This window comes from Herpailurus yagouaroundi, unplaced genomic scaffold, assembly GCF_014898765.1.
Source record: "Herpailurus yagouaroundi ecotype Mexico unplaced genomic scaffold, PumYag 189, whole genome shotgun sequence".
NCBI lineage: Eukaryota > Metazoa > Chordata > Mammalia > Carnivora > Felidae > Herpailurus > Herpailurus yagouaroundi.
In genome coordinates this window covers 10,831,508-10,845,247 of record NW_024412420.1, presented here as the reverse complement: position 1 = coordinate 10,845,247, position 13,740 = coordinate 10,831,508, and the positions used below count along the sequence as shown (strand labels likewise).

General features: G+C 52.8%; 1 protein-coding gene across 2 annotated transcripts in view; it reads left to right on the top strand.

Moving 5' to 3' along the window:
- ITGA3 (integrin subunit alpha 3) overlaps positions 1-10,017 on the top strand; it is a 30,381-nt gene extending 20,364 nt beyond the window's left edge. Inside the window, exons 19-26 of one of the 2 annotated variants that reach the window (XM_040497211.1) lie at positions 144-246; positions 397-579; positions 782-904; positions 1,520-1,633; positions 3,070-3,168; positions 7,198-7,323; positions 7,711-7,854; positions 8,613-8,726. In XM_040497211.1, the coding sequence (XP_040353145.1) occupies positions 144-246; positions 397-579; positions 782-904; positions 1,520-1,633; positions 3,070-3,168; positions 7,198-7,323; positions 7,711-7,821 (859 nt within the window). In that variant the 3' untranslated portion in view covers positions 7,822-7,854; positions 8,613-8,726. Of the gene's footprint in view, positions 1-143; positions 247-396; positions 580-781; positions 905-1,519; positions 1,634-3,069; positions 3,169-7,197; positions 7,324-7,710; positions 7,855-8,612 lie in introns of both variants that reach the window. The other variant, XM_040497210.1, reaches the window with a different exon arrangement.
- The last annotated feature ends 3,723 nt before the right edge of the window (positions 10,018-13,740 follow it).

Genomic DNA, 13,740 nt, shown 5'->3' with positions numbered 1-13,740 from the left:
AGCAGACAGCTAGTAAATGCAAAGCAGGGATTTTTCTCAGGTCTGTCTGATGTTGGAGGAGCTGTGGTTTACCTTCCTCGGTGCCCAGCCCCTCTGCCAGGGCCCCTCCCACCCCCTCACTCCAGCGTCTTTCTTACCCTTAGGGTGAGTCACCGGCTACAAAGCTTCTTTGGGGGAACAGTGATGGGCGAGTCTGGCATGAAAACTGTGGAGGATGTGGGAAGCCCCCTCAAGTATGAGTTCCAGGTAAGGGGGCCACTGGGGCCCTGGGCGGGGACTGCTGGGAAGTGTGTTGGGGGGGGATGGGTCTGGGGTCTGAGGGTGTGAGGGTTGGGATGGGTGAGATGGAGGTGGTCTTCCAGGAGGCGGTGGCCATGACACCCCTTGTGCCCACAGGTGGGCCCAATGGGGGAAGGGCTGGCAGCCCTGGGGACCCTGGTCCTAGGGCTGGAGTGGCCCTACGAAGTCATCAATGGCAAGTGGCTGCTGTACCCTACAGAGATCACCGTCCACGGCAATGGGTCCTGGCCCTGCCGACCACCTGGAGACCTTGTCAACCCTCTGAATCTCACTCTCTCGGTAAGGACACCATCTCTCTTGGGGATCTTTCATTTACATCTCATTTGCATTGCACCTCATTTGCATGCTGCAGGGAGGAAGGCCGGCGGGCGTCTTGCCCTCCCTCTCCTTATACCCCTTTAGGAGCCTACCTCTCCCCCTTCCCTCCCCCCTACTCTGCTCCCACCCCTTTCTCCTAGCCAACCCCTTCTTCCCTCTTCAGGTCCCTGGGGACAGGCCGCCATCTCCACAGCGCAGGCGACGACAGCTGGACCCAGGGGGAGGCCAGGGTCCCCCACCAGTCACTCTGGCTGCTGCCAAGAAAGCCAAGTCTGAGACCCAACTGGTGAGTGGCCGGGGGAACGTTGGAAGGGACCATCCCCATCCATCACAGCCTATGTGGGCACGAGGGGGCACTGAAGCAAGGCTGATGGGTGCTAGTCACCAGGAGCCCCCAGTCTGATGAGGTGATGTGACCCCGTGGCTTGAGGAGCCCCTAGTCGGAGGGAGGAGACTCATCTCCTGCCTCAGTGGTTATCCTACTCTCCTTGCCACCAGTTCAGCGGGCCAAAGGAAGAGACACTGGCCGTATTCCTGAGAGCCCCATCCTGTTGAGGGTGACATAGCGGCTTAAAGCCTTGGACATGAGGACTGGAGAATGGGGAGAGACAGGATGAATGGCAAGGGGGAGGGGGGGCGGTCGGGCAGGGAGATGTGGGTGGTGGGGGCGCCCTCTGCTGGAAGGGAGAGGAACAGGCCTGGGAAGCACGTTGAGGACTAGCTGGGGGGACGTAAGGGGTGGTGTCCCAGGTGGCAGGTGCTGGCGTGAACAAAGGCTCCGTGTGGGAGGGGCTGAGAAGGGGGTGTTGGGTGTTGGGCTCCATTTGTATACAAAGGGATCGGACTTCATGTGGAGGCCCAGACCGTCTCATGTCCTGTATGTATTCCCTGCCCACCTCAGAGCTGTGGCAGTGACCGCACCCACTGTGTGTGGCTGGAGTGCCTCATTCCCGATAGCCCGGTCATCACCAATGTGACGGTGCAGGCACGAGTGTGGAACAGCACCTTCATCGAGGTCAGTGCCTGGATCTGGAGGTCACTGCCCCCTGCCAGGGTGGGGAGAGCATCAGGGAGAGGGTGAGGCCAGGGTCCCAGCAAGGCCTTAGGTGCACATGCGTGCCTGTGCGTGCGTGCGTGCGTGCGTCAGTGACAGCATCGTATTTAACATGCGGCCAATGGGACACCTGTCACTGTATGCCTGTCAGCGTTAGTTCATGTGTCTGCGTGTGGACATGACCTAATGTCTGTCTCCAGCCAAAACGACCTTCTCTCGTGTGTCCGTCATTCTGTTTGGTGTGTGTGTGTGTTGCTTTCCCACATCCACGCCTTTGCTGTGGTGGTCCTTCCCCCTCTGTTGTCGCTGCATGAAAACTCCTCTTCGGCCCTCAGGCTGTCCCCAGATGCTTCACCACCAGTGAGGTCTTCTCTGACTTTTCCAGCTGCAAACGCTCTCCCTGGACACCCACAGAACTTTTTTTTTCTTTTATGTTTATTTACTTATTTTGAGAGCGAGAGAGCGTGGGGGAGGGGTGGGGGGGGGGCGGGGACAGAAATCCCAAGCGGGCTCTGCGCTGTCAGCACAGAACCTGAGTCAGGGCTCCAACTCACAAGCCGTGAGATCGTGACCCGAGCCGAAATCGGTAACCGACCGAGCCACCCAGACACCCCCTACCCACAGAACTTTCTCAGAAGCTGCACATGCCACTGGTCACGTTCTGCTCTAGGTTACAGTTACTCCTGTACCGGCCTCCTCAGGCCACCTAGACCATATTTTTCTGTAAACGACTAGATTATGAATCTTTTCAGCTTTTGTGGGGCAGACGGTTTCTGCGGTAACTATTCAATTCTGCCATTGTAGCACAAGCAGCCATAAACAATATCTAAACGGATGGGCATGGCTGTGTCTCAAAAATATTTTATTTACAAAAGCAAGTGACGGGCCAGATTTAGCCCAGAGACCTGACCTGGACTGTGACCTTCCTTGTCTCTGCTGTCTGCAGCATCCGGCATAGGACCTGAGGCAGAAATGAATGGGTGAGGGGCGCCTGGGTGGCTGAGTCAGTTAAGCGTCTGACTTCAGCGCACAGTCTGTGGGTTCGAGCCCCGTGTCAGGCTTGTGCTGACAGCTCAGAGCCTGGAGCCTGCTTCGGATTCTGTGTCTCCCTCTCTCTCTGTTCTTCCCCTGCTTGTGCTCTGTCTCTCTCTGCCTCTCAAAACTAAATAAAAAAAAAAAACCTTTAAAAAATTAAAAAAAAAAAAAAGAAATGAATGGGTGATGTGCATTTGTGTGGAGACGCCTGGCTCTCAGGTCCCTTGGGTGCCTCTTAAAGATGCTGTGTCGGGGGAGGGTACCCTGGTGGGGGGGGGGGTGGTGCTCGGGGTCAAGAGGGAGGCTCAGAGGGGCTTCAGCTGCTTCTTTTAATGCATCCCTCCCCCTCCTCCTGCTTCCAGGATTACAGAGACTTTGACAGGGTCAGGGTAAGCAGCTGGGCTACCCTGTTCCTCCGAACCAGCATCCCGGCCATCAGCATGGAGAACAAGACCGTGTGGGTGAGTGAGCGTTTTGGGAAGCAGGGGTACCTGGTCGGGGCAGGGGAGCACAGCGCGTCTTCTCTTCAGCTGTGTGGTTCTGAGTCGTGGCAGCACCTGGGAATCCTCTGGAGGGCCCCTGGGGTCTGGACTGCACCCCTAAGCAATGAAATCGGAGTCTGTGGGAGTGGGGACCCCGTTTGGGTATGTGTAAAAGGCCCCTCGGGGATTCTAATGCACAACCAGGGTTGAGAACCCTTGCCTGAGCTTACTGGACCTGCACAGCTTCTCTGGGGAGACCTGCCATCCCCGTGGAGACTTGAGAACAAAGTTCTCCAGCTTGGTTCCGAGCTACATCGGGGAGGCGAAAAAAAAAAAAGGCAAAATTGTTAACAATTTGTTGTGAAAAGGATTTGGTGGAGGACATACACTCGGGAGCTGAAGGGAGGGTTGGCTAAATATATTATGGTGTATTTCCTAAAATAAATTAAGGTAGTGGGGGAAGGGCCAGAAAGACCGATGGAACAGAACAGAAATTTATGTTATTACGCAGACGGCACTTTTAAGCAGCGGAAGAAGTTAGGTTATTAAGCTGGGTTGGGAGAACCCATTTGGGAAGTAAAGACAAACCCTTACCTCACATGATAACCAACTATACAGTTGAGTTAGAGTAGATATTTAAATATAGGAAATAAAACTTAATATGCCAGAAGAAAACTCAGAAAACAATATAACAGTAATCTTTAGTTATGGGGGGAGGGAGTCATTTTACTACACCCAGAAGTAGCAAAGGAAGTATTTGACAAGTTAGACCATGTGAAGTTTTAAAAAAATTTGATGATAAAAAAACTAAAAGGGCGAATGATAGATTGCTTTTATTTTTATTTAAAAAAAATTTTTTTTGATGTTTATTTATTTTGGAGACAGGGAGAGACAGCATGAACGGGGGAGGGTCAGAGAGAGAGGGAGACACAGAATCTGAAACAGGCTCCAGGTTCTGAGCTGTCAGCACAGAGCCCGATGCGGGGCTCGAACTCACGGACCGCGAGATCATGACCTGAGCCGAAGTCGGACGCTCAACCGACTGAGCCACCCAGGCGCCCCGATAGGTTGCTTTTAAAAATGTTTATAGCACATATGGTGAAGTGTTGGTATAGATGTATTTAAAAATTTTTTTTAATGTTTTTATTTATTTTAGAGAGAGAAAGGCAGAACGTGAGCAGAGGGAGGGTGGAGAGAGGGGGAGACACAGAATCCGAAGCAGGCTCCAGGCTCTGAGCTGTCAGCACAGAGCCCGACGCGGGGCTGGAACTCACAAACCGTGAGACCATGACCTGAGCGGAAGTCGGACGCTTAACCGACTGAGCCGCCCAGGCGCCCAATTTTTAATATATAAAGGTAAATAGGGCAGCATAAAGATAAATGGACAGTGTACAGGGTGAACTAGAAATAGTCACCTCAATAGTGAGGACGTAAAAGTAAGAGCAGCAAGATTTTTTTTTCTTCCTATCAGATTGGAAAAGATTAAAAAGAATAACGCTGTCCGTGCTGACGAGGTAGAAGGAAATGCTCTTGGTCAGGGTATAAATTGATGGATTCTTTTTGGAAATGCATTTGTCAATATCTATTAGAGTGTAAAATGCACACTTCTCTCGAGGCAGCACATGATACTACGTCTTAAAGAGCTAACAGGATGAATAGGCGAATGTAAATATACGAGGATATTTTAAAGCGTTGTTTATGATGGCATGAAATTGGAAACAGTCTGCATGTCTTTCGCTAGGATGTTGGTTCAATAAATTGTGGTGCATTTTCTAGAATGACTATGCAGTCCTCAGAAGAGATGAGGTTGATCATTATTAATTGACATCACAAAATGATGATAGTAAAACCGAAAGAGGAAGCAGGTCGCAGAAGAGTGTGCAGCACAAAGAGACCCCATTTCTGTGGGAGAAAAAAGTGTGTATGTTCAACGTATGTATTAAAAAATATGGAGAGAGGTTCACTGAAATGTTGAGGAGAGTTATTTCTAGGAAGTAAGATTACTGGGAACCTTTCGTTTTCTTTATATCATCTGTATTTAAGTTTTTTTTTTTAATTTTTTTTAACGTTTTATTTATTTTTGAGACAGAGAGAGACAGAGCATGAATGGGGGAGGGGCAGAGAGAGAGGGAGACGCAGAATCGGAAGCAGGCTCCAGGCTCTGAGCCATCAGCCCAGAGCCCAACGCGGGGCTCGAACTCACGGACCGCGAGATCGTGACCTGAGCTGAAGTCGGCCGCTTAACCGACTGAGCCACCCAGGCGCCCCTGTATTTAAGTTTTTTTAACGTTTATTTATTTTTGAGAGACAGAGAGACAGAGAGAGTGCATGAGAGGGAGGGGCAGAGAGAGAGGGAGACATAGAGTCTGAAGCAGGCTCCAGGTTCCAGCTGTCAGCACAGAGCCTGACACAGGTTTCGAACCCCTTAACTGTGAGATCATGACCTGAGCCGAAGTCGACGCGTAACTGCCATAAGTTGCCCCATGATTATTTCTTTGGAAATTATTTTGATTATTTTTGTTTAAATACAGATGATGGGTGCCTGGGTGGCTCAGTCGGTTAAGCGTCCAACTTCAGCTCAGGTCATAATCTCATGGTTCCTGGGTTCGAGCCGCGTTGGGCTCTGTGCTGACAGCTGGAGCCTGGAGCCTGCTTCCGATTCTGCCTCTCTTTCTCTCTCTCTGTCCCTCTGCCGCCTGCACTCTGTCTCTTTTTCTCTCTTTCTCTCAAAAATAAAGAAACATTTAAAGAAATACGTATTTTAATTTTTTTTAACGTTTATTCATTTTTGAGAGACAGAGACAGAGCTCAAGCAGGGGAGGGGCAGAGAGAGAGGAAGACACAGAATCGGAGGCACGCTCCAGGCTCTGAGCTGTCAGCAAAGAGCGTGATGCGGGACTCGAACCCACCAATTGCAATATCATGACCTGAGCCAAAGTCAGACCCTTAACCGACTGAGCCACTCAGGTGCCCCAAGAAATATATTGAAAAAAAAAAAAGAAAGAATGATATATAGTCGTAGTCAGAAAAAAATTTTCTCTATTTAAATATATATACATTATGTATATAAATAAGTAATGTAATATAAATATATAAATATAAATGTATAAAAATATATATACATTATGTAATATAATTTTATAATACCATATATAACATTTATATACTATGTATGGTATATTATATTACAATGTTATGTATTATATATCATATTATATATAATGTTATATATAATTATAACAATATTGTATAATATATACTTTACATTGTATATAATATAATGTATGATTATATAACATGTTGTAATATATGTAATATAATTTTATATTATAATATACATACACATTGTAGGGGAAGAAATATGGTGCTATAAGCTCTGCATTCTTTATTTTTTTGTAAATATTTGTGGAGTGCTTGTTATGTATCCGGCAAACACATTTAATCTTTCCCAGTAACTTTTGAAGTAGGTATCATTCTCAGAGTCTCCATTTTACAGAGAGAGGTTAAGTAACTCTCCCAAGGTCACGCAGCTAAGGAATAGCACACGTGGGACTTGAACCCAGGTAGTCTAGTTCCAGAACCCATGCTCTTGGCCGCTCTGCCGTCCTGTGAGGTAGGCATGATGATCTCCCTATTAGAGAGCATGAAATGTACATTCCAAGGGGAGGAATTACTTGTCCAAGGCCACACACACAGCTCATCCAGGATGGGGCTGGGGCTTAAGCCGGGATGGGTAGGTTACAAACCCAGATTCCAGGCTGCCTCCCGGATCTGACGCTGGTCCTTGCTGCCTAGGTCCCGGCAGCAAGGACCTAGGGAAAGTAGCAAGCACCTAGGGAAAACCAGAGAGAATGGAGGCCTCTGCCGCCGTCAGTGGGCGGGCAGGGGCTTTCTCTGGTCCCGGAGTGCCCCCTGCTGGTAGCAGGTCAAACAGCAGGGTCCTGGGCCCAGCATGGGGCCCCAGGGGGCAGACACAGGGCTGAGCCTCTTCCCACGCTCGCTCGCCAGTTCTCCGTGGACATTGACTCTGAGCTGGTGGAGGACCTGCCAGCGGAGATCGAGCTATGGCTGGTGCTTGTGGCCGTGAGTGCCGGGCTGCTGCTTCTGGGGCTGATCATCCTCTTGCTCTGGAAGGTGAGGACCCCAGACCACCACTGGGACTTCCACTCTGGGACCTCCCGCCAGCAGACCCTCGCCAGCCCTCCCTTCACCCCATTCCTCACGTCTCCCCCACCCTTCCCCCATGTCATCCCCACCTTTCTCCCCAGCTGCCAGTCGCACCCCCTGTCCCATCCTGACCTCACTCACCAGGATATTCCTGCCTGGCTAATGGGGGGGGGCCTGCAAGCTGGAAAGGAGAAGCCAGGAAGCTCTGGCTTCCGGCCACACCACCAAGCTGGGGCTGGGGCCGGGGGACTAGGCATCCGGGCTCCGCAGCCCTAAGCCCCCGCCCATGAGTGCTGCTGGCAAGGACCCCCCAGCTCCCCCTGATGGCCCATCCCCACCTCCTCCCCTCCGCAGTGCGGCTTCTTCAAGCGAGCCCGCACTCGCGCCCTGTATGAAGCTAAGAGGCAGAAGGCGGAAATGAAGAGCCAGCCGTCAGAGACAGAGAGGCTGACCGACGACTACTGAGGGGGGCAGTCCCCCGCCCCCCGGCCCACCCGGGTAACGCGGCCTCCGGGCCCTCTTCCCTGAGCCTCGCAGCTGGCCGGGGCCTCTGACTCTGTCCTGTCCGCTCCTCCTCCCCATGGGCCCTCTCTGCACTTCACTCTGTCCCCAGCGCCACCCCTAAAAGCAGGCCACTGGTCTCCCTCCACTCCCTGGGAGAGCTCAACGTGTCTTCTCATTGCCTCCCCTGAAGACTTGGGGTCCCAAGAGGGGGCCGTAAAATGCTCCCCGTGCCCCTTGGCTTTCTGGGAAAGCTTTCTTGGAAAAGGGGCAAGGCCAAGGCGAGGCCCCATCTCTAGGCCACACAGCAAACTTCCGGAGTGAGTCTACACCTCCTGAGAAGGACGGGACTAGTAGAGTCCTTCTCCTGGGAACTAGTACTTTTCCTCCTTGGAGCACCCCCCCCCCCCCACCCCTAGGCGACAAACTGGCCCCACCCCCACCCCAACGGCATGGTCAGGGGAGACCACCACCCACCCTGGCCCTCTCATCAACAATCTCAGTGCCCCGCCTCTGTCTCCATCTGCCTCCCTTCTCCTCTCTGCCCTCCTCAGCTCCTCCTTCCTCTGGGGCGTGGGGTGGGCAACCTCGCCCTCCCTGTCGCGGTGCAGGGAGATGGCATGTGTTTGGGTCAGGGGGTCCTGGCTTTGAGGGCCTCTGGGTGGGGGGAGGAAGCGGCTGGGCACAACTTCCTGCGGCCCGGATTGCTGGATCGCTGATACCCTTCCTCTTCTCCACCCCCCACCCCAATGCAGTGCGACTTCTTTAAGCGGACCCGCTATTACCGGATCATGCCCAAGTACCACGCGGTGCGGATCCGGGAGGAGGAGCGCTATCCGCCTCCAGGGAGCACCGTGCCTACCAAGAAGCACTGGGTCACCAGCTGGCAGAGTCGGGACCGATACTACTGATGTCCTCCCCGATCCCACCCCTGCTCCCCCTGGTGCCCCCTTCTATTTATCATAAGTTATGCCCCGGACGGTCCACAGGGGCCACTGCCTTTGGCTGGCAGCAGCAGACTCAGGCACGCGCACCTCTTCGAGCACGCGCGTGGGCTATCCGGCCACGGGCTCCCCGCAGGAGGGCCGGGGTCGCGGGCCCTGCAGTGCTCACCGCAGCCCTGGGCCCTGGACACACGCGGGCCCCCCTGCTTGTGGCCTGTGCTTGTGCCCCACGGCTGGCGCGTGGACATGTGTGGCCCTGCCTCTGCCTGTGCCAAAACCAAGCCAAAGGGCCTCCACCAGAGCCAGGAGGAAAATGCCCCCGCTGTGGTGACACCTCCCCCATGCACACTGGACCCATCTTGAGCCATAGTCACTGGATTGACTCTGCTATTAAGTCTAAAACTACTGACAAGGAACGGCGCGCCGGGCCCCCAGCTCCCGGCACCCATGCCAGAGGGCGCGGGGGCCTGCCTCAGGTTGCCCACCGTGGCGTTTGCAGGACTGGGCGTGCTCAGACCCAAGAGCAGAGTGAGCTAGAAGGAAGGCCCCCGAGATGGCTTTCCCTCACGGACCTCTGTGAAGCCTCTCTCCTCGGCCACGGCCCGCACTGGCGAGGGGAGCAGTCTGGAGGAACAAAGATGGGCAAAAGCCGCCGGCCAGCTCGACAGGTGGCGGCGGGACTGCCCTGGGAACTCAGTGGAACGCTCAGCAGAGGAGGGGACCAGTCCTGGGCCAAGGAGATGTTGGACGTAGAGAGGAGATACCACTTCTTACCCACCACTACTGCGCAGGCCTCTGAAGGCCTGGAGAGACCATCTCCCCCCCCCCCCACCCCGCAACACACGCAAGATCACAGAGGGAGCGACACTTGAATGTAGAACAGGGAGGGAGCCCTGGCCCTGCCCCCTGGGCAGAACCTCTTCTGCCCTCACTGACCATGGGGAGGGGACCTAGAAGGAGAGTTCTTGGCTGTCCTTGGCTTTCTCAGAGCCAACCTAGCTCTGCCTCCTCCCCCGAGGGTAGGTCCTGAGGCCCAGTCTAGAAGTTGAGGCCGGTTCCAGGGAACCTCTCCTGACCCCTGCCGCTTGGCGGTTCACTTTTCCAGTCCCTGTCCCCTTCCATGGTACTGTAGCGGGAGGCTCCCTCCCCCTCCTTGTGCCTTCTTTGTATATAGGCTTCTCAGGCGACCAATAAACAGCTCCCAGTTTTTATGCACTGCATCGGCCTCCGTTCACCCCCACCCTGTACCAACCCCAGTTCGGTCTGTTGGATAATGATGTCATCTAGCTGACCCCTGGGCGGACAAAGCCAGGTGCGGGGAGGGATCTTAGAGGTGGGGAGGGGGACATACCAGCCCCTGCTCTCAGTGATGTGCTGGTCTAAGGGATGGTCGTGGACATATAACTGAGATCCAGAACCTAAAGTCAGGGAGGGGACCTGAGTAGACTGGATAGAATCCCAAATGGCTTCTTGGTGCACAGTGTGCTGGCCCTGGGGAGGGAGGAGGGAGGGAGAGGTGGTGATGTGCAGGGTCCGGAAGAGGCAGAAAGCTACTCTGCTGTATAGAAACAGGTAGTCCTGGATACTGGTGCAGGGAGGCTGAGTGCAAGGGCGGAGAGCCAAGAGCCTTCATCCAGTGGCTGGGTTCAGATAAGAACCTGCTTTTCTGCAATTGCACCCAAACCCCCGCCCCTAGGCACCATGTTGAGTAGATCAGAGGGCGAACCAGGGACCCAAGACTGGAAAGACGGAAAGGTCCTAGTATCTATTGCGCAGACTCTGGGCAGGGGTACCTGCAGTCCTAGTCTTGTGGTCACTGCTCCAGGGCTGCTTCGGTACTGAGCCCCCTTGACCCACATTATTGGGCCAAGCTCTCCCTCAGGCCCCCTTTCCATACGAGCCTGGGAGGACTGGGAGGACGGAGCTTTCCCCATGACTTCTTTGTCCTGAATTGTGGTTTGGGTCCTTCCGTCAATCGTCCTCAAAGCTATGGCCTTTGGAAGATTTCCCCAGAGGCTGAAAATTACTACTCAGTGAAGCCTAGAGGCAGATCCTCTATTCAGCCGCTCTGAGAGCCCACAAACCCAGGTTTTTCTCCCAGGACCCCCTGCTGATGTCCGCCTGGGTGTCTCCCAGCCTGCCTCACTGACTGCCCCTCACTTTCTGGGCTGGGATTGCCCCTTTCCGGGATGATTGACCGTGGAAGCTCCACTTCCTCCAGGAAAACCCCAGCCACTACCCAAAGCTCTCAGAACCAATAATAATCGGAACCCCCAGTTCATTTTTCAAAACCTGGGTTATTCGCTCAGTCGGGAGTAACACCACGCGTGGGGTGGCAAAGTCCAGCTGCAGAGCTCAGTCCGGCTCACTCCTGTCTTTTGCAGACACTTTCTACTTGTGAAAAAAGGTGGGGTCTAGGGATCTACGCTTTCCTCTGGCCACCTTCACAGGCTCAGCCCCCAGTCTCATATATGTGTGTGTGTATGTGTGTGTGTGTATGACAGACTGTTTATGCTTGGATGAGAACACAGTCTTTCTCTGTCTCTGTCTCTCTGTCTCTCTCTCTGTCTCTCTCTCTCTCTCTCTCTCTCTCTCTCACACACACACACACACACCCACACACACACACACACCACAGTGTAAGTAGTCATTTTCAGGACTGGTGCTACACTTTTATGAAAGAAACATCATGGTAGAGAGGCGGCAATACCCACTTTATATAAAAGGGTCCTCGATCATGTCAAGCTTCTGGAGATCCTTGGAGTTGTAGCACCTCCAAACTGTTCCCCAAGAGGGTCTCGGCTCTAGTGACACCCAAGAGGGTGTCACTAGAAGGACCCATAAGGTGATTCTCCCCCTTTGGGCACATGGCTGGATGGCACTTCCTGGGCCTTCCGGGTTGGATGAGGTCATGTGACTAATATTGGCCAGTGAGTTGTGAGCAGAAGGGAAGCGGATCGATTCTGGGCTGAGAGAGTTAATTGCTGGGCGAGGCCCTCCCGGGCTTTCCCTCCTCTGCTGCTGCTGCTGCTGCTGCTGCTGCTGTAGAAGCCTGGATTGAGAGCCCCCCCTCCCCGCCCCCCACCAACCTGCATTGTATATATAGTGGGAAATCTGGGCATGGTGTGGGTGGAGGTTACCTCAGCATCACCTAAACCTAGCTTGACCACACCATGCCACTCCCGTTATCACCCTGCAGCAAGCTTTGCAGACCTAAGCACAGAGGCCACATTACAGAAGTCCAGCACTTGGGGCGCCTGGGTGGCTCAGTCGGTTAAGCGTCCGACTTCAGCCAGGTCACGATCTCACGGTCCGTGAGTTTGAGCCCCGCGTCGGGCTCTGTGCTGACAGCTCGGAGCCTGGAGCCTGTTTCAGATTCTGTGTCTCCCTCTCTCTCTGACCCTCCCCCGTTCATGCTCTGTCTCTCTCTGTCTCAAAAATAAATAAACGTTAAAAAAAAAAATTCAGAAGTCCAGCACTAACGAGAGGATCACGGGAAATCTCTCTCCTACACCTAGCCTCAGGGCTTCCAGCCTTCTCATTATTACTTAAATTTTGACAATAATAGTAATAGCTGCTATTTACTGATTATTTACTATGTGCCAGGCCCAGGGCCGGGCTTTTTTTTTTTTTTTTTAAGTTTTTTTTAATGTTTATTTATTTTTGAGACAGAGAGAGACAGAGCATGAATGGGGGAGGGTCAGAGAGAGAGGAGACACAGAATCTGAAACAGGCTCCAGGCTCCGAGCTGTCAGCCCAGAGCCCGACACGGGGCTCGAACTCACGGACCGCGAGATCGTGACCTGAGCCGAAGTAGGACGCTTAACCGACTGAGCCACCCAGGCGCCCCCAGAGCCGGGCTTTTTACATGTAGTATGCCACATACTCTTCCTGGCATCTTGAGGACTGCACTCACCAACATCATCAATGATGTAATTGCCAGCTGGAAGGATGTTTCGTTGTTCCTCCCTGGTGCCTCTGTGGCATGTCTCCGTGGTGACCCCAATTCTATTTTCACATTCTTTTCCCTTCTGTGTGCCAGGTGCTATACCTGGGGCTGGAGATCGAGCAGTGAATTACACAGACACAGACATCCCTGCCCTCCTGAATCTTCAAGTCTAGTGGGGGAGACAGAGGAGTCAGCCGACGATTTCCACTCAGTGTGACAAGACCCAAATAGTGCTAAGGTTGGGAGGTCCAAGGAGCCCTTGGAGGGAACCCATAACCCAGCCTGGTAGGGTCACAGAGACTTGAAGAAGGAGCAGGTGGTGAGAAAAAAGAATGATCTCGGCAGAAGAGACAGCCTTTGTAACGTCTTGGAGATTGGAGGCTGGTTCAAGGCAGTAGATGATTATGGTTGGGAGTTAAGCAGGGGAATATGGAGAGATGAACCTGGAGAGTTAAGCCAAAGCACATCATGCAGCAGCAGGAAAGGCACCAGTAAGAAGTGGAGTGCCACTGAAAGGCCGTGAGCAAGGGAGGTAACAAGTCCATGGCCAGCTCAGTTGGAAGAGCATGGGACTCTTGATCTCCGGGCAGTGAGTTTGAGCCCCGTGTTGGGTGCAGAGGTGTCTTCAATAAATAAAACTAAAAAAACAAACAAAAACAACAACAGAAAACAAGTTCAGATTTGCATTTGAGAATGATCCCAGAGCCTCAGTTTCCTCATTTATATAATGGGGACAATAACAGCACAATCGAGCCATCTGGAGAATTAAATAAAATAACGCATGCAAACAGTGCCCGGCACATAGGTTATTATTATTCGTTCAGCTAAGAGTCCCTGCCATTGTGAAGCCTTCCACATAGCTCGGTGGTGACTGTAATACATTGTTATACAGCAACTACTTACTTACTTAAGCAGCTACCTCCCAAACTGAGAAATGAAACGATCAAGGGGAAAGACTACGTCTTTATTCTTTCTGTGTTTCCTGTTCCC